This window comes from Microtus pennsylvanicus, chromosome 4, assembly GCF_037038515.1.
Source record: "Microtus pennsylvanicus isolate mMicPen1 chromosome 4, mMicPen1.hap1, whole genome shotgun sequence".
NCBI lineage: Eukaryota > Metazoa > Chordata > Mammalia > Rodentia > Cricetidae > Microtus > Microtus pennsylvanicus.
This window is the reverse complement of record NC_134582.1, coordinates 13,392,501-13,416,828: the sequence shown is the minus strand read 5'-3', so window position 1 is coordinate 13,416,828 and position 24,328 is coordinate 13,392,501. Positions and strand designations below refer to the sequence as shown.

Sequence of the window (24,328 nt, the reverse complement as noted above, 5' to 3'; positions counted from 1 at the left end):
AAATTAATGTGTTTTTTTATTTCCCATGAGACATCTTAATGACTTATGGGTTACTACTATAAATGTACTCCATAATTTATATGTGTTTAGTATTTTCATATTCTCTTCCCATTATTGAGTTCTAACTTGATCTTATTAGAGCCAGTTAATATTCCATATAATTTTGACTCTTAGGTTTATTGAGGTTCATGTTTATAATTCAGATAAGGTTTACATACGTGAGTTTAACAATGGGTACTTGAATTTATATCCTACTGTTAGTGAAGCGGTATGTAAACATCAATTAAACCTGTTGGCTGGTTGTATAGCTTAATTAGTTTTGTCAATGCTATTCATCTGTGTGTTTTAATAGTAATTCTACTAATTATTGAGATAGACATGCTCAAGTCCTCAACTACAATTATGGATTTATTTCTCCTTTCAATTTTGTCACATTTTCATGTACGTTTTGAAGTTTGTTAGGTGAATTCATACACTATCTCTGAAGTAGGTCTATAGATTATTTTTGTAGCTCTGTGTTATTAAACTAGTCTAGAGAGATGTGCAGAAACTCTATTTTCTGCTCACTTCATTTTTAAAGCAGTTACAGAAACCCAGGAAGAGTGAGCAGAAAAGAGTTTCCACACATCTCTCTAGAGTATTCCACTGCCATAGAAATCCACTGTGCTCCACCTATTCGGTCCTCTTTCTGCCATAACCCTCAGAAATCACTAATATGTTCACTCTCTTTGTACAAGTGAGGGGTTTTTAGCCTGGTATATTAGGTAGGATAACTGCTATAACAAATGTATAAAAAAAAGAGTTACACTATTTCAAGCTAGAAGATTGCATCCAGTTTTTTCGTTTGTTTTGGTTTGCTTTTCCCTGCTGTGACAAATATCTGGGAGAGCTAAGAATTGTCACTTAAGAATCTTGGGAATGGAGCAAATGGTTTATGTGGAAAGGATGGAATAAGCAGAATGTAAACCTAAGGGAGATTCTGAATGAATACTAAAATGTCATGTGACCTTCAAAGCAACCCAAGGCACGCTGTGGAAACAGGAACAAAAACAGAAGAATGGAGAAATGCTTTGGGGAAAGTGAAAAAATTGTGAAGTACTGCAGGAGGAGATTAAATTCCATGGGGTAAAAGCACTCACTGAGGGGGAAGGTGGCTCAGTTAATAGCTGCTTATCTACACACAAAGCCCTTGGTACCTGCCCAGCGCGGTTTCTGCATAAACCGGGTGTGGCACAGGATTGTACTCTTAGCACTCACAGAGGGGGAGCAGGAGGGTAAGGGGTTCAAAGTCATCCTGGGCTACTGAACAAGTTCGAGGCCATTCTGTGCTTCATGGGGGGGGGGGGACAAAACAAACAAACAAAAACAAACTTAAGGATCTGGTAAAAAGTCGTTCCAGGGAAGCATCAGGAGTCATGGCTAGACTGAAGTGTGCAGTGAAGGAGCAGACACTGAGTACAAACAGCCTATTGGAGTAAGAAGGAGACAGTGTGGGAAGAGGAGTGTGGCATCAGAGTTTCTGTAATCCACAGAGCTTTGAGCAGGTTTCTGGGACAATTTTGAGCAACTGCAGAGAGCCTGAAATCCAAGATAGAATAAGCCATCTCCAGGAAATGTGACTCTAGGCACCAACTGACTATTATATTCTTATATTTAATACTGTTCAAGGAAGCATACACCCCACAGGTTAAGGACTCCTCCTTCAGGGGAAGCTCTTGGAGCCACTGATCCCTGTCCTACAGAAACTCATTCTACCTTTAAATAATTTAAAAAAAAAAAAAGGTATGTTTAGTTTAGGCTGCCAGGAAAGCCAGTCTCCGCGTCAGCAATGCTCTGGTAGGGGTCCTCAAACTTCTTGTCAGCTGCTTTCCTGCAAGGACAAACATCTCGAGTTTTGTTTGGTTTGTAATTGACTCAGTCTTAATACCAAAACTAGATTAGATTTAAAAGGCTAGGTTCAACAATCAGTCTGCTATTGGGTAAACAGGGAATTCTATAGTTTCAAAGAGCCCATTATATCAAACTGCATCCTAACCAGCAGCTAAGCAATAAAAGGGAAATCATATTCAAATGCAAAATTAACCTCATGCATGGCTGCAGAAGGGCAGAAGGGACTGGCTTGCTTGGTGAACTTAAATGAAAAGTCCAGACATATATTTATAGCAAAAGAAAATCTAGAAGTTGCTTCATAAGCAAGATTTAATACAAGACAATAACTTTAGGCCCAAATGGGAAGGTTGGTAAATTTCAATATCTCCTGCCTTGTTCATAAATCACAATATTGATCACGTATAAATTAACGCATGAACATATATATTTGTGTATGGAAACACACAAAACCTCATTTATTATATGAAAATGAAATAGAAAGCAATTTTTTATATCATGAACACCTAAATTAAACCGTTTAGCATCTCTTTAAAAAATCTTAAATGAAGAAAAAAAATCTTAAGTGAACCTTATCATTGTGGACTTAATGTCCATGAATCTGTCCTTTCTGCCTCTCAGTGGTGGACCAGCACTCCTGCCACAGCTTCTGCCGTGGGTCCTGAGGAAGAGGATTTAAGACAATGCACCAGTTTCTTTACTTGAAAAGGAAGGATGCATATATATGTGTGTATATATGAGCAGAAGACCAAGACAACTTGGTCTAATGTTAAAGATCTTCTATTGGGAGCTTACTAGCAAGTTTATCAAATAATAAAGCAACAAGAATTCCTATTTTTTGTCCTTAATCACTTTGGGCAAAATATAGTCAATTAAAATATTATGTTGTTACGTATAAAGAACTGGATATTTTTTCACTGTCTCTAATCTTTAGAGACTTCTGAGAAGAGAGTGCAATCTACAATGTCTTTATACTGTAATGATGCTGTCTGAACTGTGTGACATTGTAGATTTTGACTCCAAGGAATTACTTCTGGTATGCTAGGATCTAATAAGCTTCGCACATTGTCCCCAAAGTAGTCACAATTAATAAAAACTATTCCAGTAGTTGCATTGAGATTTCATCAGTGTTAATATACACCCTTTAAATATGTATAATTTTTTTCACAGCAGAGAAGTTATAAGTAAACTATGTATCTAATATTCATTTTGAGTGATTTGGGTATTCAACTGATAAAAAATAAAGGGAAAATCAAAAAAAAAAAAAAAGAGAGAGGCTGCCAACGGTTTCCATTTGCAGACTACTATATGACCAAAATATAGCGACTGCAGGCTTTATTTGGCTTTCTCCCTTGGTATACTTGACACGAATTGTAAAAAAAAAAAAAAAAAAAAAAAAAATCTGCCCAAATAAATTGGAAACATCAGGCAGTAAACAGTGGATATTACACAAGTGAATGACTAGACATTGCTATTTACCAATGTTTTCAAAGACTCAATCCCTTTAGGACGCCGTGAAATATGCCCTTGAGGACATACCAGTGAAGAGTCTACCTAATTGGAAAAGTAGGTAAGATCATATTTCATAAAATTAAGACTGCTGTAAACCCACTGAACCTCCAGAACAGTGTTTTCGGATGTTTGACTTTTAGAAATAGATCCAGGCCCCCAACCCAGGTGTACTAGATCAAACTATTCAGAGTATGCCTCTTCCTGTCTGCGGTAGTGATCACCATGTTGAAAAACTTGGCTAGAATCTGAGAGCACTGGTTGCCGGTTTGTGCCTCCCTGCTTCTGTACTGTTTCTGTCACACCTTTATTTACAGCCAGGATTGGGAATCATACCACAGCCTTGGCTATCAACGAGCATCCACGAAAGCGAGTTTGAACAAACAAGGAAGGTTTAACAACAGCTAGGATTCAACAGCCCTTCGGACTAGAAGAGATGATGTTTCTACAAATGGCTATTTAGGCACAAAATGGTTTGTGAAAGCCATAGCCGAGCTTTCTTTTGTACTGTTGCTGTGATAGGGGACAAGAGTACTACAGTGACATTCTAACAAACTTAAGACAGAGGGGTTGAAGTTACATTTCAAAACTCAAGAGATTTGGAGGTTTTCGTGGCAAAATGGGCCTGAAACGTGGCCAGTGTGAAGCAAAATGAATCCATGTATGCTATAGGTGGAAAATGCAACATCGACAAAGACTTAGCATGGGAGGGGGGTGTAAAATACTGTAATTGTATATTGCTTACATGCTGAAATGGCAATAATTGGGACGCACTGAAATGGGTTTTCTATTAAAACTGTTTCTTTCTACTTTAACGGGGCCACTAGAAACTTAGGATTCCGTTGTTGCTCGAGGTCTCTCGCTGGAACCACGCGGGAGGTTAAGGCGAACCTGGAAAGGCCTAACTGGAACTCAAGGGGGAAGAGCATCCATCAGGACACACCCAACTAATTTCCTTTCAAAAGCCCCGAGGACTTATAAACTCAGCTCTCCAGGCCCGATCTTAAGGAACTAGCACCGTTGGGGAAGAACAGCCGGCCGGGCGTGGGCGGCCACCCCGAGGGAGGAGCAGTCCCAGAGAGAAGCAGAGAAGGCCCCGGAGCCACGCGGCTCAGGAAGCCACCCCCGCGAGTGGCTAGGACACTCCGGCACCGCCCCCCGCCGGCAGTCGCTTCCGCACAGCGGCCCACGCCTGCAGCCCCAGAGCCGGGCTTCTCCTCCAGCGCCTTCCCGAACACCGCCCCGGGACGGCCACGGAGCGGAGAGAAGAACCCAAGCGAGCGCTAAACCCGCGCGCGCCTGCGCAGACCCCACTCGGAGCCCTCTCCTCCTCCGCTCCCGCGCCTTCCTCCCGCCTCTTTCCCCGGGCACCTCGTACGTCACAAAGAGTGACATACCCATCGAGCAATCACAGTCGCTTCCCTCGCGAGCCCTGGGGCAAGAGGAGGGCGGGGCGTGGGGAGGGGGACGGAAAGAGCCGGCTTCGAGGACGGGCTCGCTGTCGTCATCCAATCCGAGCGGTCTGGGGCGCGGCGGGGCGGGGCCCGAGAAGAGGGCGGGGGTGGGGCCGAGGGAAAGGAACTAGAAGGCTGCGGGACGAGAGGGCGGGCTCCCGGAGATTAAAAGCAGCCAATCAGAGCGCGCCGGCTTCCTTCGGAGAACGGCGTGGGGCGTCGCCACCGCCGCCGCGCGCGCCGGGGGCTGGTTAAGGCCATGAAACAAAAGAAACCCTGAGAGGGGAGCCGCTGCCGTCCCCACCCACCCACCTAGTTACCTACCTCGGCTCCGTCCCCGGCCCCGCCACCCCGCCCTCGCGCGCTCCGGCGGCCCTGGCGCTCCTCAGCCCGGGGCGCGGGCACCGCCGCCGCCTCCCCCGAGGAAAGGTGTTTGCGCGCTGAGCAGGGCCCGGGCCCCGTCCGCCATGGGGCCCGCCGCCCGCCGCGCCTGACGCGCCCGCCGCCGCCGCCGCCATTGACAGCGCGCCGCCGCGATGCCGAGCGGCAGCTCCGCGGCCCTGGCCCTGGCGGCGGCCCCGGCCCCCCTGCCGCAGCCGCCTCCGCTGCCGCCGCCCGCGGGAGGCCCGGAGCTCGAGGGGGACGGGCTGCTGCTAAGGGAACGCCTGGCCGCGCTCGGCCTCGACGACCCCAGCCCGGCGGAGCCCGGCGCCCCGGCGCTCAGGGCCGCGGCGGTGGCGGCGGCGCAGTGCCAGGCCCGGCGGGCGGCCGCGCTGGCACCGGAGGAGTCCGCTCCGCCCGGCCGCCCGGCGACCTCCGAGACGGCGGAGCTGGAGCTGGAGGAGGACGAGGAGGAGGGGGAGGAAGCGGAGCTGGACGGAGACCTGCTGGAGGAGGAGGAGCTGGAGGAGGCTGAGGAGGAGGACCGGCCGTCGCTGCTGCTGCTGTCGCCGCCCGCGGCCACCGCCTCCCAGACCCAGGCGATCCCGGGCGGGCCCCTGGGATCGGTGCTGTTGCCGCCCGCGGGGTTCGATGCCCGGGAGGCGGCGGCCGCGGCGGCGGGAGTGCTGTACGGAGGGGACGATGCCCAGGGCATGATGGCGGCGATGCTGTCCCACGCCTACGGCCCCGGCGGTGGCGGGGCCGCCGCTGCCGCGCTGAACGGGGAGCAAGCGGCCCTGCTGCGGAGGAAGAGCGTCAACACCACCGAGTGCGTCCCGGTGCCCAGTTCCGAGCACGTCGCCGAGATTGTCGGACGCCAGGGTGAGTGCGCCGAGGTTCCTCTGGGCACGGCCCTGGGCGTGGGTGGGAGAGGAAAAAGACGGGCGTGCGGCGGAAGATCGAGCCCGAAGGGTCCCCCCGGGTCCACCGAGAAGGGGTCTGGGAGGGAGCGCGGGGTCGCCGAGGAGGGGATGGGTCACCTTGGCGAAAACCCACGCCTGTCGGCCGCTTCAACCTGATAAGAAGTGTTAAGTTTCCCGGGCCGCCCAGCCTAGTAGTCTTTACTCGGTGTGTTCGTGGAACCCCAGGCTGGCATGGCACCAGAAACCTCAGCACGGTGGTAAGAGGTCAGGTCAGAAGTTGTAGGTACGGTACGGTTTCCGAAAACTTCGAGGGGGCAAGGGTGTGTAGCCGCGTGGCCGGTAAGAATGGCCATCCTTGCCTCGACCAGCTTGTGCAGATGAGAGCGGACCGACATGGAGGCTGCGTGTCCAAGGACCTACTCGGGAGGGAAGCGGTGTTCACAGGCGGCCGCCTCCGTCCTCCGCTATTCAGAAACTTGGCTTTAGGAGAGCACCCCAACTCTGTTGGTCTTAGGTACTCGGTGGACACTTTTCTCAAAAAGGGGGGACTATCAGTCTCTTAGAACACATTAGCGTGTACGATGAAGGGAAAGCTGGGCGGTTAGGTAATTAAAGAACTTTATGCATTTGTGCAGTTTTCGACCAGTTTTCTTCTTCACTTGCCAGCACACCCGTTCTGCAGACAGACTCCTCCCACATTGTTCAGACAAAGGACCTATGTCTCACATTCCAGGAGTAGGTTTGTGAAGGTGGGGGAAGGGGATGCGCAGAGTACCTCTGTAGCCGACATTTTTAGGGAAGGTTCTGTATGCTGGAGTGCAGCTTGTGCCTCTTTTACAAGGGGTCGTACTACCTGCTGCTGCCGTGATACTACGTGGTGCAGCCTGGTGGAGACGTGCCTCTGGCTGAGGTCAGAGAGAGGATGGTTCTGCTGCTTGATGATCTCATTTTCCCAAGTGGTTCTAAAGTACACATAAATAAGAGATTGTTGAAACGGAGACTTCACACGTAAGAGACGGCTTACTTCTTTGCTGTGATTTTGGTAAGAAAAGCTTATGTGATATCTGGACACCAAATAGCTTATAAAATAGCTTCTTTAAGATTGTCTAATCAGTTTCACATGCCTCACTCGCCAGTTGTAGGAACTAGTCAGGGTAACAGGCAATGGGAAAACTTCTCTGCGCTTGAAATAAAAATGCATTTTATTTATAGATACAGAATGTGATGGCTTTTTGTTTAAAATCATTGCTTGATTTTGCCCGATAATGAGTTTATGATAATGAAAATTTGCGGCTGATTCAGACTTTCTACTTTTCATTAGAAACTAACAATTCAGTAGAACATCTCTAAAGTACTGTGACCGTAGGCAGACAAATGACACACATGAGAAACATGACCCTTAGTTTAGAAAACAAAGATGCAAGTATTCGACATGTAAGGAATCCGGAAGGGTAGTACCTGCTGGATGGTGATGAGAAAACCGCCCAAATTTTGTTAGCAATTAGGATCTGTTAAAGTGGAGTGATGGAAGGGACCTGGGAAGTGATTGTTTAAGCTGTGGAATATAGAGATTTGAATGGCATACCGGGAAAACACCTCAACACAACTTAATTTGGTATGCATGTGCTTGTCTGAGGTAGCAAAGAAAAAACATTTGCTTGCTAGTTTTACCACATGACAGTAATATATCTTGGTAAGTTTAGTTTAACATGAGCTTTCGTTCTTTACATCTGTAAGCACCTTAACTGTAAACTGGCACTACTTATACAAATTTAAGTAGCACGTTTTTATTTTGTGCTATTACATGATAACTGCCTTAGTTTTCCTTCTTAGGGCTGTGCTTATTGGTTAATAAGGAAATAATGACTTAGAACATGGAGACAGATTGCTGACTGTTCTTGCACTTAGTATTCCCAGAGTTGACGGTACTATTAAAAGTATGTCATCTTCCTCTATCTTATCTTAAGGGCAGAAAGTCTTGCCCTTTTCCTGTTTTGCACCATTCAACTAGTGGATCATTGACCCCTTTACCACCCACACACCCCAATAGCATGGTAATAAAACTTGTATTTGGTCTCTCCTATAAAAAACTAAGTAGCTTTAATAATCATATCCTTTTACTGTGGGAAACTTTCTCCTTGTGAGAGTACCTGTCCCGAGTGAATTTTTTTAAAAAATGAGATTTTTTTTTTTAAAAAAAATGATAAATCACTTTGAGTTTTTTGTTTACTTTGGAAGAGCTAAATGTTCATCCTTAAGAATTAGCCATTCCTGCCATCTTATTCATTACCTGAAGTCATAATTTTCTACTTGACATCTCTTAATTGGTTTTGGAAATAATTATGTCACATATGGAGACATTTATAACTTCGGCTCTGAAGCAAAGAGTATAGTATAGGGTAGATGGGATTCTGAGCCGTACATAACTAGCAGCACTTGCAAATAGCCCTTAGTTCCATACATTGCATTTATTTTATTTTTATTAGTGGTAGGTTTTAATCATAACCTGGCTGCTGGGCTCACAAACATGTGCCTCTACACCAATCCCCCGACCAATTTTTGTTGTTGTTGTTGTTTTTATGTTTATGAGTGTTTTGCCTTTGTGTGTATATGAGCACCACATGTGTGCCTAGTGCCCAAAGAGGTTAGAAGAGGGAACCCAGGTCCTTTGCAACTGAGTGCTCTTAACTGTTGAACCATCTCTCCAACCCCAAGACTGCTTCTTTTTTAATGATATGTCTGTATATGTACATGAGAGCAAGTGCTTGCAGAGACTAGAGTCAGATCTCCCTGGAGTTGGAGCCCCAGCCACCAGACGTGGGTGCTGAGAACTGAACTGGATAGTCCTCTAAAAGAACAGTATGTGCTCTTAACCACTGAGCCATCTCTTTTTATCCCTCTTCTCCCCAGACCACTTATAAATGGCAGAGCATTTGACCTCCTATCTTAGTTTATGGCCTTTGTACATATTAAATTGGTCTTGTTGTTACTATTATGTTTTTTAAGTGTTGCATTTTGTGAAATTAATAATACTATTAATATTGTAATTAAATTTATTTATTATATCCAGTAAATTATGTTAAAATAAGATAAATTCAGAACTGGAAAGGTATATTAATAATAAAAAATTTTTAAATATAGACATCAAAGTAACTCTAAAGCTGAGAAGATGGTTCAGTGGGTCAAATATTCCACAGCATGAAGTTGTGACTCAGATCCCAAAAAGCTGGACCTGGTGCCATGTAGCTAGAATCCCAGCTCTGTAAGACTGACAGGAGGACTTGCTCGCCAACAAGTCTGACCAATCACCGGGCTCCAGGTTCAGCAAAAGACCCTGTCTCAAAGAAGGTGGAAAACTATAAAGGAAGACACGAGACATAAACCTCCAGCCTCTATGTGAGAATTTGTGGTTATGCACAGATATGCACATACTAAAATATTATAAAGTCTAGTTTTATAAATACAGAGTACCTCTGTTTTTAAATGTGGTGCCTGCAAGACATTAATAATGGTTGACAGGTTTGTTTAAAGTCAACAGGTTTTATTCTAGTTTCTGCAGTTGTTATTCTCCAGTAAGTGTAAATTACAATAGAACTCTAGATTCTTTTTTGGTTTTTCAAGACAGGGTTTCCCTGTATAGCCCTAGCTGTCCTGGAACTCATTTTGTAGACCAGGCTGCCTTGAACTCAGAGTTCTCTCTACTCTGCCTCCCAAGTGCTGGGATTAAAGACATATATCACCACTGCCTAGTTTGGATCCATTTTCCTACACCATCAATTAATATTAAATGCTGTAAATTGAGCTTAAGATCAGTGTTCATTTTGAGCTACTTTTAACAATGACTTTAATTCTTATTATATGTTATTTAACCTTATAGGTCTAGAAAAGTCATTTTTAATTGTACACTCTTAACAAATTTTGTACCCCAAATATACAATTTATACACGGTAATGTATAAATAATGTATGCTAAAATAATGTACACCATACAAAAATTTTAACTAGTAAAGTAAAGTGAAAATGAGTTCTTTGTTTTTATCTGTTTGCTGGTATTCTTATACCCTAGATGTCACTAAGTTAGACCACTTAAAAAATTCCCTCATTGATTGGATTATTTTGTTACCTCTGATCTCCAGTGACAGTGTATTAGTGTGTGGAGGAGACTTCCCATTGTTCCAAATTTTTGTCAGTAGTGTTTGATCAAGAGAAATAGGTTTCCATCCAATCCATCCAAAAGTATTTCACTAAAGAATTTCAGAACAGCACTGAAATCATGGTATCTTCCCATGTATATAATATTACTGGAGAAAGGAGTAAGTCCAGGCTAGCCTCAAATCAAACTCAGATCTCTGCCCCCTGCCTTATGAGTGCTGGGATTACAGGCATATTATCACACCCAGCTAGTAATTTTCTAGTACTAGAATTACCAAACCAACTAAATTAAATATATGCATATCATAATAGTTTGAATAGTTGTCTGTGGCCGATTTTGAGAATTTTATGTTATTCTTCAGTAACTAGAATACCTCATGCCAGTGTTTGAATTTAGGGCCGTTGAGTATGGTTATTGTATGATTATTGCCTTTGTCTAGTAATCAGAAGACTACAAATCATTCCATGTATGGAAAACCTTATTTGACCAAACACAGTAGCATGAACTTGTAAGACTTAGCTTTAAAATAATAGAGAATTTGTTACTGACAATTGTAGGTGCGGTTGAAATTAGGAACAAAGGATTTAGTCATGAACATTGTTCCCTCTATACCACTGTTCACCTTTGCCTTTTCCTCTATCACTTTTCCTCATCGCTGTTACCAATAACCGGGACAAACCATTTTCTTTAAGCCTCTGTTTTATCTCTTTGGAGAAAACCTATTCCATGTTCTGTTGTGACTTCCCCAAAACCTTGTGAGGGTAAAGTTTAAGATATCACCATGTAAACTCAGTATGCAATTTAAAGTACAGGGTAATAAATTCTATAAGGAGTAAGGTAAAATTAATAAACTTTTAGCTATAAGTATCTCTATATTGCCTGGGCTGACCTTGAACTACTGGGAACGTGCCAGCTATGCCCTGCTTATAAAATTTTTATAGTTAATAAGTTTGTTTTACATTCTAGACAAATTCTGGATAAAATCTAAAATTGTCATTTTAGTGTTTTACCTAATCTTTGAAGTTTGTAGTATGTACTTCTAGCAAAGAGTAAGCTAGACAAAGAGAACTTTTACAGCTGGTTCCACTTGGTTTTATTTTGGTGTACTAGTGGTGCTGGAGAGCCAACCCAGGAACTCACAAATGCTAGTTAAGTTCTTTACCGCTGAACTACATCTCTACTCTGGTAATTCTGAGAATCCTATTAACATTTTCTAAAGGGGCTAAACTTGTAAGATCTAGTAAGGAAAACTATGTTTCCTGTCTAATTGACATCTGGCAACTGTAACAGCTTTAATAAAAGGCCAAATGTAACTTTTTTCATTAAATATTTGAACTTCTCTAACATACTTAAGGGTGAATTTTAGAATCACTAGTTTGGAAGTAGAAAGATGACTCAGCAGATAAGAGTACTTGCTGCCTATAATGAGGACCAGGGTGAAAATCCTAGCACCCACATTGAACAACTCACAAATACCTGTAATTCCAGCTCCTAGACGTCCTTCTGGCCTCCTTGAACACGAATATGTGTATATGCTCACACATAAATAATAAAAAAAACTTATAAAAAAATTACCAGTTTATAACTTTGAGCAGTTGGGGGGGGTGTCATTGTTTTTTTAATTATTTATTTATTATGTATTCAATATTCTGTCTGTATGTATGCCTGCAGGCCAGAAGAGGGCGCCAGACCCCATTACAGATGGCTGTGAGCCAGCATGTGGTTGAACTCAGGACCTTGGGAAGAGTAGGCAGCACTCTTAACCACTGAGCAATCTCTCCAGCCCCCCTTTTTTTTTTAACTTCAGATAATTCTAAGTTGTTTTCTTAATGTGTAAAACTAGATGATATCATAGAGCCCATAACCTCAACTTTGTCCAGAAGAGTCCCTAAATCATGTAGAAGTAAATTATCAGTTAGATTGACTGCAAATTTTGTCCTGACTTTGCAGTTTGAAATACCTTTACAATCTGATAGGTGTCTCTAGGAGTTAGGGGTGCGTGTGTGTGTACGCAGAAGCCATAGAAGGATCTTAGGTGTCTTCTCCTGTTGGCTCTTCATTTTTATAAGACAGAGTCTTCTACTGAACCTGAAGCTCCCTGTTTTTGTTAGAATGGCTCACTTAAAAGTAAGCTCCCGGGATCTACCTGGCTCCACTCCACAGCACTGAGTTATGTGCACAGGCTATCATACCTGACTTTTGTGGATGCTGGGGACTTGACTTCAGTTTGTCTTGCAGGTGGATCTCTCTCTCTCTCCACTCACTCTCAAGTGCATGTGCAGACCCTCTTAGGACTTGTTTACCAGACTTTGAAAATATAATGCTGAAATTGAGTTTTTATATGTGAATGGAGGTTTTGATATAAAATCAAATGATATGACTTTCCTTGTTAATTGTACTATATTATAAACATGTGAAAGATGTTGTTTTTTTGTTGTTGTTCTTTTTGGTTTTTCGAGACAGGGTTTCTCTGTGGCTTTGGAGCCTGTCCTGGAACTAGCTCTTGTAGACCAGGCTGGTCTCGAACTCACAGCGATCCGCCTGCCTCTGCCTCCCAAATGCTGGGATTAAAGGCATGCTCCACCGTCACCTGGCAAGAGTGTTGTTTTTAGAGGAAAAGAGTATGAAACTTTTAAGACAGTTTGAGATCTAACATAGCTGAGACATCCCTAAAGTTCTTTCTCACCTACCCTAAAACACTCTACGGTGAGGAATAAGTGAAAATGTGTCTAGAAGAGAGGTTTTCGAAGCTGGAGTGCTCTCTAAATCATTATTAAAGCCAGTTCCGGTCTCTCTGTTATTAGCTGAGTTTACTCGGGGTGAGAAATAATGGAGGAATGATGAATGGTTCTAAATGCCAAAACAGGAGTTAGGATTAGTTTCAAGAGGGAGGGTGGTGGGAATGACCCCAAGGCCTTGGACGTGACAAGCATATGCTTTACCATTTAGCTATATAACCCATCCCAGTAAGCTTTTATTTTTTGGAAGGGGGGGGACATGGTTTCGAGACGGTTTCTCTGTAGCTTTGGGGTCTGTCCTGGAACTCACTCTGTAGGCCAGGCTGGCCTCGAACTCACAGAGATCCACCTGCCTCTGCCTCCTGAGTGCTGGGATTAAAGGTGTGCACTGCCCCCTCCCCCAGTAAGCTTTTTTTATGATATTTTGTTTAATTTTCCTTGCAACTAAATGAGGAAACTATCTTTAATACTACTAGTTCCTCTCACACAACAAAGAGGTAGATAGAGATTTAATGACTTTAAGTTCACTGATTCATGATAGCTTGTCCACACATTCTTCCATTTTCAATCTTCACTAACTCTTGAAGAAAGACAACATGCACACATGTGAAGTGTGGTTGGTATCTGATTGTCCCAGTCTTTTTAGACTTTAGAAAATGATGAAGGTATTTCATTTCCTATAGTAAGAATTTGATGCAAAACGAAAGCATTATTGGGAATTTTTTTGCTTGTATTTTTGGTGTAGGAGGTCCTTCTTTTTCTGTGTTGCTTTCATTGGTTGAATAAAGAAACTGCCTTTGCCTTTTGATAGGGCAGAACTTAGGTAGGCAGAGAAGACAGAACTGAATTCTGGGAGAAAGAAAGAAACAGGGAGAGAGCCACCATGGAGCTGCCAGGTCACACATCTGAATCTTTTCCAGAAAGCCACGACCTCATGGTGACATAGAGATTATTAGAAATGGGTTAAATCAAGATGTGAGAGTTAGCCAATAAGAGGCTAGAGATAATAGGCCAGGCACTGATTTAATTAATACAATTTCTGTGTGATTATTTCGGATGTAAGCTAGCCAGACGGGACAAACAAAGGGCCTGCAATCCTGTTACATATTTTCTTTGAACTAGACTGTAAATTATTTCAGTGTGGTAGCTATGATACTGAGTTAATTCATTGTTTATGTGGGGTGTTTCGTGTTGGTGAACTTCCTTGTAAAGGCCAAAGGTCAGCCATGGATACTATTCCTCAGGAACATTAACTTTGGTTTGGTTTGACTTTGAAGATACATGTTTATATTATTTATTATTGTGTGTGTGTCTGTCTGTCTGTGTGCCTGTGTCTATATCTGCTAAGGCTGGAAGAATATCAAATCCCACAGAAGTAGAATTACAGTTAGTTACAAATACCTAATATGAGTGCTAGGAAACACTAGGGTCCTCTGGGACAGCTGCAGACACATCTTAATCATGGTCCTAGCTCTTCAGTCCCCCGCCTTGTTTTTTGATCCCATCTCTCATTGGCCTGGAGCTTGCTGTTAAGATGGCTGGCTGGACAGCAGCCCCTAGGTATCTATCTCTGAGATTCCAAGTACACACCAACACATCTCGCTTTTTATGTAGGTGTTGAGGACTGAGCTTAGTTCTCTTGTTTGCACCACAAGCACTTTACCAATAGCTGTCTTCCCACCCCTGTTAGTGAAATTTAGTTCATAAGACTATGCACACAGTTTCTACTTGTCAAAGTTCCATTGAGTTCATTGCAGGGAAAAAGTTTGGTGTGTATGCAAGGCAGGTACCCTAAGTTATTTAAGAAAGGATATGTACAGAAATGGAACAGCACACGTTTATAGGAGATGAGAGGGTGAAAAGAATTAGTTTTTACCATTTAATGTTAGGAGGAAAATGAATTTACATTAAGACTGAGGAGTTGCTCAAGTTTAACCCTCTTCACATTTTTATTAAACAATGTATGCATAATTTCCTAGTATTTGTAGATTATCAGAAATGAAAATGGGCCTGGTTCTGAGGTTTGTTCTTAAGGGACAAGTTTTCTTAAATCACTATATACATACACTAATTTATTAAATAATTGGAAAATACAGTAATTACTACAAAACAAACTCATCTTTCCTTTTTTAAAAATTCAGGAACACCATATACACAAGATACCAGAATGCAAATAGTTCTACCAGGCCTGTCTTGCATGGTATCATTTTCTCCTTTTTCTACTGCTTATTGTGATAACTTTTCATTCCAGATAAGTCTTCCCCCAAATCTTTTGTCCATGTAAGATTAAGTCTCTTATCTGACACTGAAAACTTCTCCCTCTTCATTTTAGTCACCTGAGGCTCTCAATGCTGAACTAGCTTTAAGTCTCCTGTACTCCTGTGCACTCCCAGGTTCCTGCTTTTGTACTTCCTCTTTTGGCAAAACCACTTTCTTCAAGCCTGTTTTCAGACTGTCTTTGAAGTTCACCTGTGCATGTGTGTTGAGGTCAGAGGTCAATGAAGGTTTTTTGTCTTCAGTTGCTCTCTCCCTTATCTTTTGCAACAGACAAGATCTCTCAGTGAACCTGGAGTTCACTGATGTGTCTAGATTAGCTTGCTAGCCTCAGGGGGACTGCTGAGGTTCTTGTGCTCCTGTAGCAAGTTCTTCACCATCTACCTCCTGGGCCCTGAAGCCTTCTTTCACGTGTTTTAACAAAATAAAACTAATCTTCTGTGTCTTCCCCCACTGTTTTGTAAGCCTCTGTTTATTAAAGCAACTATTGTATCCCTTAGGATATGAGCTCCTTGAAGTCAGAAATGACCAAGTTTCTCATACTACTGGAAATAGACCCTGTACTTTAGGGGGAGTTTAACATTTGAATTGATAAACATAGCATTAAGCTGAACTAAAGTTCAGGATTAATAAAAGGTTCTTAGAGCTCAAGAATTGGTTTAGCTAGGAACACTTTGACTGGCACAGATCCAGAGAACAGCTTTTGTTTATCTCTCATAGCTACTTACCTATATATCTTATCAATAGTTAACTTATAGTATGCTTCTTTTCTTCCTGTTTGATTAATACACTATTCCTTCAGTGTTTTATTAATCTCCCAACTTCTCCCTGGCCAGTAGAGACCATTTGATTAGTTGGAAGAAAGGAAGGGATACTATAATTAGCAGAGTAACCCCACACATCCAAAGGTTTTTAACCCTAACCGACCATCACCGAAGACAATTGTTTACTTCACTTGGTGTGTTGCAAATAAACTTAAGGACATGGACTTAGCTGAGTGAAGGGTGTTTGACAACACAGCAACTTAAGGACTTCATTGTGTGTGTGTGTCTGTCTGTCTGCATAATCATAGTCATTACTTTAGTTTACAACTTTATTGTCTCCATTTCTTTATGTCCAAAATCTGAATGTGGTGTTTCAGGTCCTGCTGGGCTGAAGTAGGGTGTTTAGCCAGGAGTAAAGTATCCTCATCATGGAATGCATGTCTTCTCCTTCCTAAGTTTACGGGTTGCTGGCAGAATTTAGCTGGAAAATGGGGGTCTCTATTTTATTTCCAGGTCTCTGTTCCAGAAGCCACTACAGTGCTTGGCACGGACACCATAGGCAGTTCACAGCGTGATAGTTTGCTTTCTTCCAGATAATTTAGAATTCTAACTTCCTTCTCTAAGACAAGCTGGAAAAAACTTTTTTTTTTTTTTTAAAGAACTAAAGATTAGGTCAGAACCTCCCTGGTAATCAGAACAATCTCTATTTAAAAGTAAATTGAGCTGGACTGGTGTCTCTGCCTCAAGATTCCTAGCCCTTGGCCTGGTTTGGCAGTGCACACCTTTAATACCAGCATTCGGAAAACAGAGATTAAGTGGATCCCTGTGTGTTCTAGACCAGTCTGGTCTATATAGTTAGTTCCAGGACAGTCAGTTTGATTTGAGTATACAGGGAGGGAGGGAGGGAGGAAGGGAGGGAGGGAGGGAGGGAGGGAGGGAGGGAAGACTTATTTAAAGCATAATTGCATTTATAAAATCTCTTTCCAAGAGTACCTAAATTTGTATTTAAATTAGGCCAGAAGTTTCTTTTGTTAAGATAGGGTCTCACTATGTGCTCTCCTGACTGCCCTGGAACTTGTTATGTAGTCGAAGCTTGCCTCAAACTCAACAAATCCACCTACTTCTTCTAAAATGTTAGGAGTAAAGGCATGCAGCACTACATCTGGCCTTGGGCCAGGAATCTTGAAGCTGAGGGTCATCATAAATTCTATCTGCCAGCAAAGCATGTGGCACACATCTGTCTAAGCACTCCAGAGACTGAGTTTGAGGCTAGGCTTGGCTGTGTACTAGAATGTTCCATCAGAAACAAAACTTATGCTTACTACACTGATTACAAATGCATTGAATCTAGTTGTGAGTTGGTTTATATGACCATAGAGCAGAACTACAATGTCTATTTGATCTGGAAAGTTCCATCTGCAAATGGGATCTTGAACCTTGCTCCTCTCAGTGATTCCTTCCACTTCACACCCATTCTTTTGTTAGCAAGTATATCTTATATTTTTTGGAACTAGAAGGTGGTCTTCAAAATAATCAAATCTGGAGGCCTTATGTTTTAATGATGGTAACCCATGACAAAAAAATATTTTACATTGCAGCCCATTGTACACATGTTCCACAGAAACATTGGGAGCACACAAAAGTCATGGTTTTATTGGTTAGTTTTAAATGCTACCTGCAACACAACAAAATTGATTAATGCAACTCACAGTTTGAAAACTGAGTTTCCTCCTCTTCCTTTCAACTCCAATCCCAACAACAGAGAGCTGCCTTTCTTTGGTAGAGGTCTCTTAACCTTGAGAAGTGTAAGATAGAATGTAGAATGTTTTGCTCTAACAAGGAGGGAGGAGACAAGTTGTGGCTGAAGTTGGAGGGTTTTAGCCTGAAACCGCCCTAGCAACAATGATAGAAAGGGGGAAAGGGTTCATGTGCTAACAAAGTAAACTAAAGACTTTATTGCAGGGAATTTACTTCAAATTAAGTTGAAGTTACAGCTCTGAAATTTGTTAGTACTCTAATTTTGACCCATAAACTTCTGGTCCAAGTTTCCTCCCTGTAAACTACCTTCAATAAAACTTTGATACGTGCTAGTTTTATCTATAGCTATAAGAAAACAAGTAGTAGTCTGTACATTTAAGAGTGGCAAAACTGAGTTTGACTTTGAGATTGTGGTATCATTTATCCTGCTGATGTAACTTAAAATAATCACAGCAATGCAATGCTAGCTAAAAGTAGTAAAATATTATTCATGTATTCTAATCATATTTATTTGATTTGAGTATACAGTGAAGTCTCTCTTACCCTGTCCCTCCAAGTCAACCAATTTTATGAATATGTTATATTCTATTCTACAGCTGTCTTAGCCTCATGCTTATACAAACAATAAGTAACAAAATACTGAGAGCATCTTGCACTTACACCAGTATTACTGCAGGATTGTCTTTGCCAATAGGCATATAGGGGCACAAGATCATTTGATATACAAATTGCCCTCTGCAAATTGTCCGCCGTGACCAAGTAAATATGGTCTCCTCATCCCACGTGTACTGTCAGTATTATAATGTTGCCATTGACAGCTGTAAGTGGGAAAATTCACTTAGTTACTGCAGAAATAAGAATTTCCATCTAGCCGGGCAGTGGTGCCATACACCTTTAATCCCAGCACTTGGGGCAGCAGAGGCAGGCAGATAAATCTCTGTGAGTTCAGGGCCATCCTGGTCTGCATAGCAGAGTTTCTCCATAATTTCTTTAAAGTATCTCAATTTTCAAACAGAAATTCAAGATTAAATACTCCAGAAAGCTCTCACTTTTCCTCTCTATCTACAAAAAAGTTTTTAATTTGTTTCATCTCCTTAAGTTAATGTCACTTTTTGAAAATTACCTATTCAAGTAGTCCCACCTGCACAATATGATTGTAGAAATGATGTTGTTTGTAACTCAGCATCTTTATGCCATAGAAGCCATGTTGTGATGAGTGAGGGTTCCTGCAGTCTTTGTTGAACTGCCACAAATTTAGGGAGAGAGAATTGCTTGCTTCTGTGTTTATTGATGGTATCTTAAAGAGCTCGGTCTTGCTCCCTTTCTTTGTTTTTTTGTTGTTGTTTTGTTTTTGGTTTTTCGAGACAGGGTTTCTCTGTAGCTTTGGAGCCTGTCCTGGCACTTGCTCTGAGACCAGGCTGGTCTCGAACTCAGAGATCTGCCTGCCCCTGCCTCCCAAGTGCTGGGATTAAAGGCGCGTGCCACCACCGCCCAGCCTGCTCCCTTTCTTTGTTTGACCTCCTCTTGCTATACAAAATCCAAGTACAGGGGCTGGAGAGATGGCTCAGAGGTTAAGAGCATTGCCAGCTCTTCCAAAGGTCCTGAGTTCAATTCCCAGCAACCACATGGTGGCTCACAACCATCTGTAATGAGGTCTGGTACCCTCTTCTGGCCTTCAGGCATATACACAAGACAATATTGTATGCATAATAAATAAATAAATATTTAAAAACAAAATCCAAGTACATTATCCTTTGTAGGACAATGGCTTTTCCATCTCAGAAGAGATTCAGAGCTAAAATATTCCATTTTTCCCACTGACTGACTACACATTAAACACCTGTTTTTTAGTACCAACCATAGATGAAATAAGTGTTTTATATATATGTACTTGTAAGCTAGAACTGAGTTACTTAATTACTGTGTCACTGGGTTTTTTGGGTTTTTGCTTTGTTGTTGTTGTTGGTTGGGGTGTGCTGTGCAGTGCTAAGGATTGAAGCTAAGGTCTCCTGCGTGCTGGGCAAGCACTGAACCTCTAAGCCAGGCTCCCAGCCCTCGGCAGTAGTTAATTAGAAACGGTCTTGGTTTTCTGGTTGATACTAGAAAAGAGCAAAAGGAGACAAACTTATATTCTAAAAATACTTGTATTTAATAGAAATTGCCCATGTTTTTCTGCAGGATGAACCAGGATTGCCTGTTACTGGGAACAAGGTTTTATTTTTCAATGTGTGTATTATTGTCAAGTTGGGAGCCTAGGCCCCAACTATCCCAGTCCCCAGGCCTGGTCTGAACTCCAAATCCCAGCAGGCCAGATCCTGACCCCTCCCCGGGGTATTTAAATGAGCTCCCAAAAGGACACGTGGTCTCCCTTTCTTCCTCCTGGTGGTCACGTTTGCATGGCTTCCCTGTTCCCCCTTGGGGTCACCCGAGAGCGCAGAACTCCATTAAATCTGGATATTTCTTGATTTGGCTTGAGGGAGCTAGCGTTAGGAAATATTTCTAACAGTTATATATTCGTGTGTTCAGGAGCCTTATTCCTTGAGACAGAATTTCTTTACTAAACCTGGAGCTAGGCTCATAACCAACAAACTCCAGAGATTCTCCTGTTGCTACCCTCCATTAGCACTGGGGTTATTAGTGCACCTGTGGTGACTTCACATGACACTGGGATTTGAACTTAGGTCTTCATGCTTGTGCAGCAAAGGACTCTTACCCACTAAGCCATGTCTGCAGCCTAGGAAATAGATTTCAGGAGGCTGCCTGCTGATCAAGTTGTAGCCCAGAGTATAAACTCATTTAACTGAATTGTACACCAAGTATAGAGTATGACCAGCTAGTGTTTTGCCTTTCAAAATTTTCTTAGGCATCTCTGTGGGTAGCATGTCGTTCAAGGGATGTGATCTCAATTCTCAATCCCAAGCATCACCTATCTGGAAGGTTTGACTGTGTAGAGACAAGATTTGCTAATGATCATCCGGTTCATTTTACTATACAGTAAAAACAAATCTAACACATCTTTTACTGCAAAGTAACCATTTCCTATTTGGTTTTAATATTAATAATAATAATCGATTGTAGATGTAGTTCTACCATTAGTACTTAGAAAAGTTGTCATGTTTCACAGTAATATGTTTTACTTGTGAGTTCTTGATAGATCCCAGCAAACTATCTCTTCCTCTTAGACCTACTGTAAATAATGCTTTCAGAAAACTTGAGTCTGGGTTTTCATGATTAATGTATCTGTAGGACCCAGAGTGAAAAGGCAGCCATTTCTTTGTAAGCTCTACCGTTGTTAGAAGGAAGAACAGGACCTTGATTAAGTTGTGCTTAGGAGTCAGAAGTTCCATACTAGGTTAAGATGTTTTAAATATGCTGTAATTTATAATTTGCATGGACTCTCCTTTCAGTATGGATGATTAGCACGCAATATGGGACTAGAAGGTGAAAATCTTGGAAGCCAGGAATTAAAGGGAATTTTTGGGGTCCAAAATAACATTAAGAAAGGCCCAGTGTACTAATGCAGAAAATTAGCAACCTTCCTTTCCACAAATACTACATGGCACCCAGTAGTATATAAGGATATTCAGTTTCCCAGTGTTTTGGTAATTTAGAAGGCAGGTCCATAGGAGAAAGGGGGCATCGTTGAGGACAAGGTACCTAAACCAAAGCCAGATGGTTAGTAAAAGTTGAACAGTGCAGAGCTAGGACTAAAGAAGCAGAGAGGGAAGATTTTAGTCGCAGAAACAAGGAAGCATGAAGGTTGAAATATACTCTAGAGATTAAAAGAGTAGAGAAGGATAGGTGTAAGAGGAATGATGTTAACAAGTCAGGAACCAACTGAAGCATAAGTGCTTTGTGTACTGTATTGTTTGGACTTCAGTGTATCAGGAACCAGTAAAATACACTGTGCAAAGAAGTGACCATAGAATCCATGCTGTATTGAGAAAGCATCATATTAATTAGAGTATATAGAATTAACTGGTGTAAGGTAAAATTGGAGACATATAGGCATGTGGGCTCAATATTGTATATCTAATATTATAAAGTCTTAGTGTTACTCAATAATGACTTGTCAAGGACAAGATAGGAAAAGAAAAAAGCCTGCCCAAATTGTGGCTCCTGTCTTCAATAGCACCACCTTCTTTACTTTTTTTGAGGAAATAATTGTATGATGCAATCATGGGAATAAATTTATTCTGGGAATATGTTTATTAATTTCTTTGAAAACTAACTCCAGAGATTTAAGCCATAGTTGTATATTTGACAGTTTTGGAGACTTGTGTAACCTGTATTTTGGCACTGAAATTCTGTGATCACTCAGAAACAATTGATTTAAAGTTAAGAATTAAGAAAAATATGTCTTCCCTGTTTTTATTTTAACTTAGGTACACTTGTAGCTTAGGACCAAAGCTTTTAGTTTGGGTTTGGAGCTGGTGTTCCTCCAGCCATTTTCCATGAGTCTTTAATATTTGTTTCTCTAAAGGGATCAAGAACTTTACAGCAGGCATAAAATCATTTTGCATTACTTTTTCAGTACTGCATCTTTATGGTTGTCTCCCCAGTATATTAAAAAAAAAAAAACAGCTTTTTTCCACGTCACTCCTCCTCCTTAAATTTTTTAAATGTTTAGATTAGTTTTTAATTTAAAAACTTAATTTGCTTTAGTACAGCTGTCATAAACTAGATGGCAATAAATAATTTTTAGTTAATAAGCATAGAATTTAACTGGGATCTGAAGGGAGATAGCCACTAGCCATAAATATTGCTTCAATAGAATTTTATAAAGATGTTGTGTTAAAACAATAAAATAATCAAGTGAAAGTCACAGAGTATTTGAAAATTAAAATTCTTGAAGTAATGAAAATGCCATAGATTTGTACATCACACATAGCTTAGCTCTGGCTTTGCCACCGATGTGTGAACATAAACAAGTTATATAATTTTTCTGAGCTTCAGTTTTGTTTCCTTAGTAAAGTAAAATGAGGTAATAGTCCAGAACTAAAGAGTTCTAAGAGGGTTAAATAAGACACTGAGTTCAGTTAGTACCAGACAATGTTAACCATCTCAGTTACGTTTGATGTTTTTCTTGCCGCTGACATCTTTGCAAACTAGAAAATCATTAGTATTATAAAACTCAGTCTTACTGATGGTATAGTTAGCTTTGTAATAAAGAAACTCTTTAAGAACTGTACACTAATGGGCATTTAGTTTGAAAAGAACGTTTCGTGGTTTGCCTTTACACTTACTTTTAAAGTAGATCCTGATTCTGAAATATTTTCTTTTAACAGGTTGTAAAATTAAAGCACTGAGAGCCAAGACAAACACGTATATCAAGACGCCTGTTCGTGGTGAAGAGCCCATTTTTGTTGTCACTGGACGGAAAGAAGATGTTGCCATGGCCAAAAGAGAAATCCTCTCGGCTGCAGAGCACTTCTCTATGATTCGTGCATCTCGAAACAAAAATGGCCCTGCGCTGGGAGGGTTATCCTGTAGTCCTAATCTGCCTGGTCAAACTACGGTCCAAGTCAGGGTCCCCTATCGTGTGGTAGGGCTAGTAGTTGGACCAAAAGGAGCAACAATTAAGAGAATTCAGCAACAGACCCACACATACATAGTAACTCCAAGCAGAGATAAGGAGCCCGTCTTTGAAGTGACAGGGATGCCCGAAAATGTTGATCGAGCACGGGAAGAAATAGAAATGCATATCGCCATGCGTACAGGAAACTACATAGAGCTCAATGAAGAAAATGATTTCCATTATAACGGTACCGACGTGAGCTTTGAAGGTGGCACTCTTGGCTCTGCATGGCTCTCTTCCAATCCAGTTCCTCCTAGCCGTGCAAGAATGATGTCCAACTATCGAAATGATAGTTCTAGTTCTCTAGGAAGTGGTTCCACTGATTCCTATTTTGGAAGCAATAGGCTGGCTGACTTTAGTCCAACGAGCCCATTTAGCACAGGAAACTTTTGGTTTGGAGATACACTACCGTCTGTAGGCTCAGAAGATCTTACAGTAGACTCTCCTGCCTTTGACTCTTTACCAACATCTGCTCAAACTATCTGGACTCCATTTGAACCAGTTAACCCACTCTCTGGCTTTGGGAGTGATCCTTCTGGTAACATGAAGACTCAGCGAAGAGGAAGTCAGCCATCAACTCCTCGTCTGTCTCCTACATTTCCTGAGAGCATAGAACACCCACTTGCTCGGAGGGTTAGGAGCGACCCACCTAGTACAGGCAACCATGTTGGCCTTCCAATATACATCCCTGCTTTCTCTAATGGTACCAATAGTTACTCCTCTTCCAATGGTGGTTCCACCTCTAGCTCACCTCCAGAATCAAGAAGAAAGCACGACTGTGTGATTTGCTTTGAGAATGAAGTTATTGCTGCCCTAGTTCCATGTGGCCACAACCTCTTCTGTATGGAATGTGCCAACAAGATCTGTGAAAAGAGAACGCCATCATGTCCAGTTTGCCAGACAGCTGTTA

General features: G+C 41.9%; 1 protein-coding gene across 1 annotated transcript in view; it reads left to right on the top strand.

Annotated features, from left to right (window-relative positions):
• The first annotated feature begins 5,250 nt into the window (after positions 1 to 5,250).
• The window catches only part of Mex3c (mex-3 RNA binding family member C), a 20,874-nt gene continuing 1,796 nt past the window's right edge, over positions 5,251 to 24,328 (top strand). Inside the window, exons 1-2 of the mRNA XM_075968335.1 lie at positions 5,251 to 6,113; positions 23,129 to 24,328. The exon at positions 23,129 to 24,328 is cut by the window's right edge and continues 1,796 nt beyond it. Of these exons, the coding sequence (XP_075824450.1) occupies positions 5,387 to 6,113; positions 23,129 to 24,328 (1,927 nt within the window). The 5' untranslated portion in view covers positions 5,251 to 5,386. The remainder of the gene's footprint in view (positions 6,114 to 23,128) is intronic.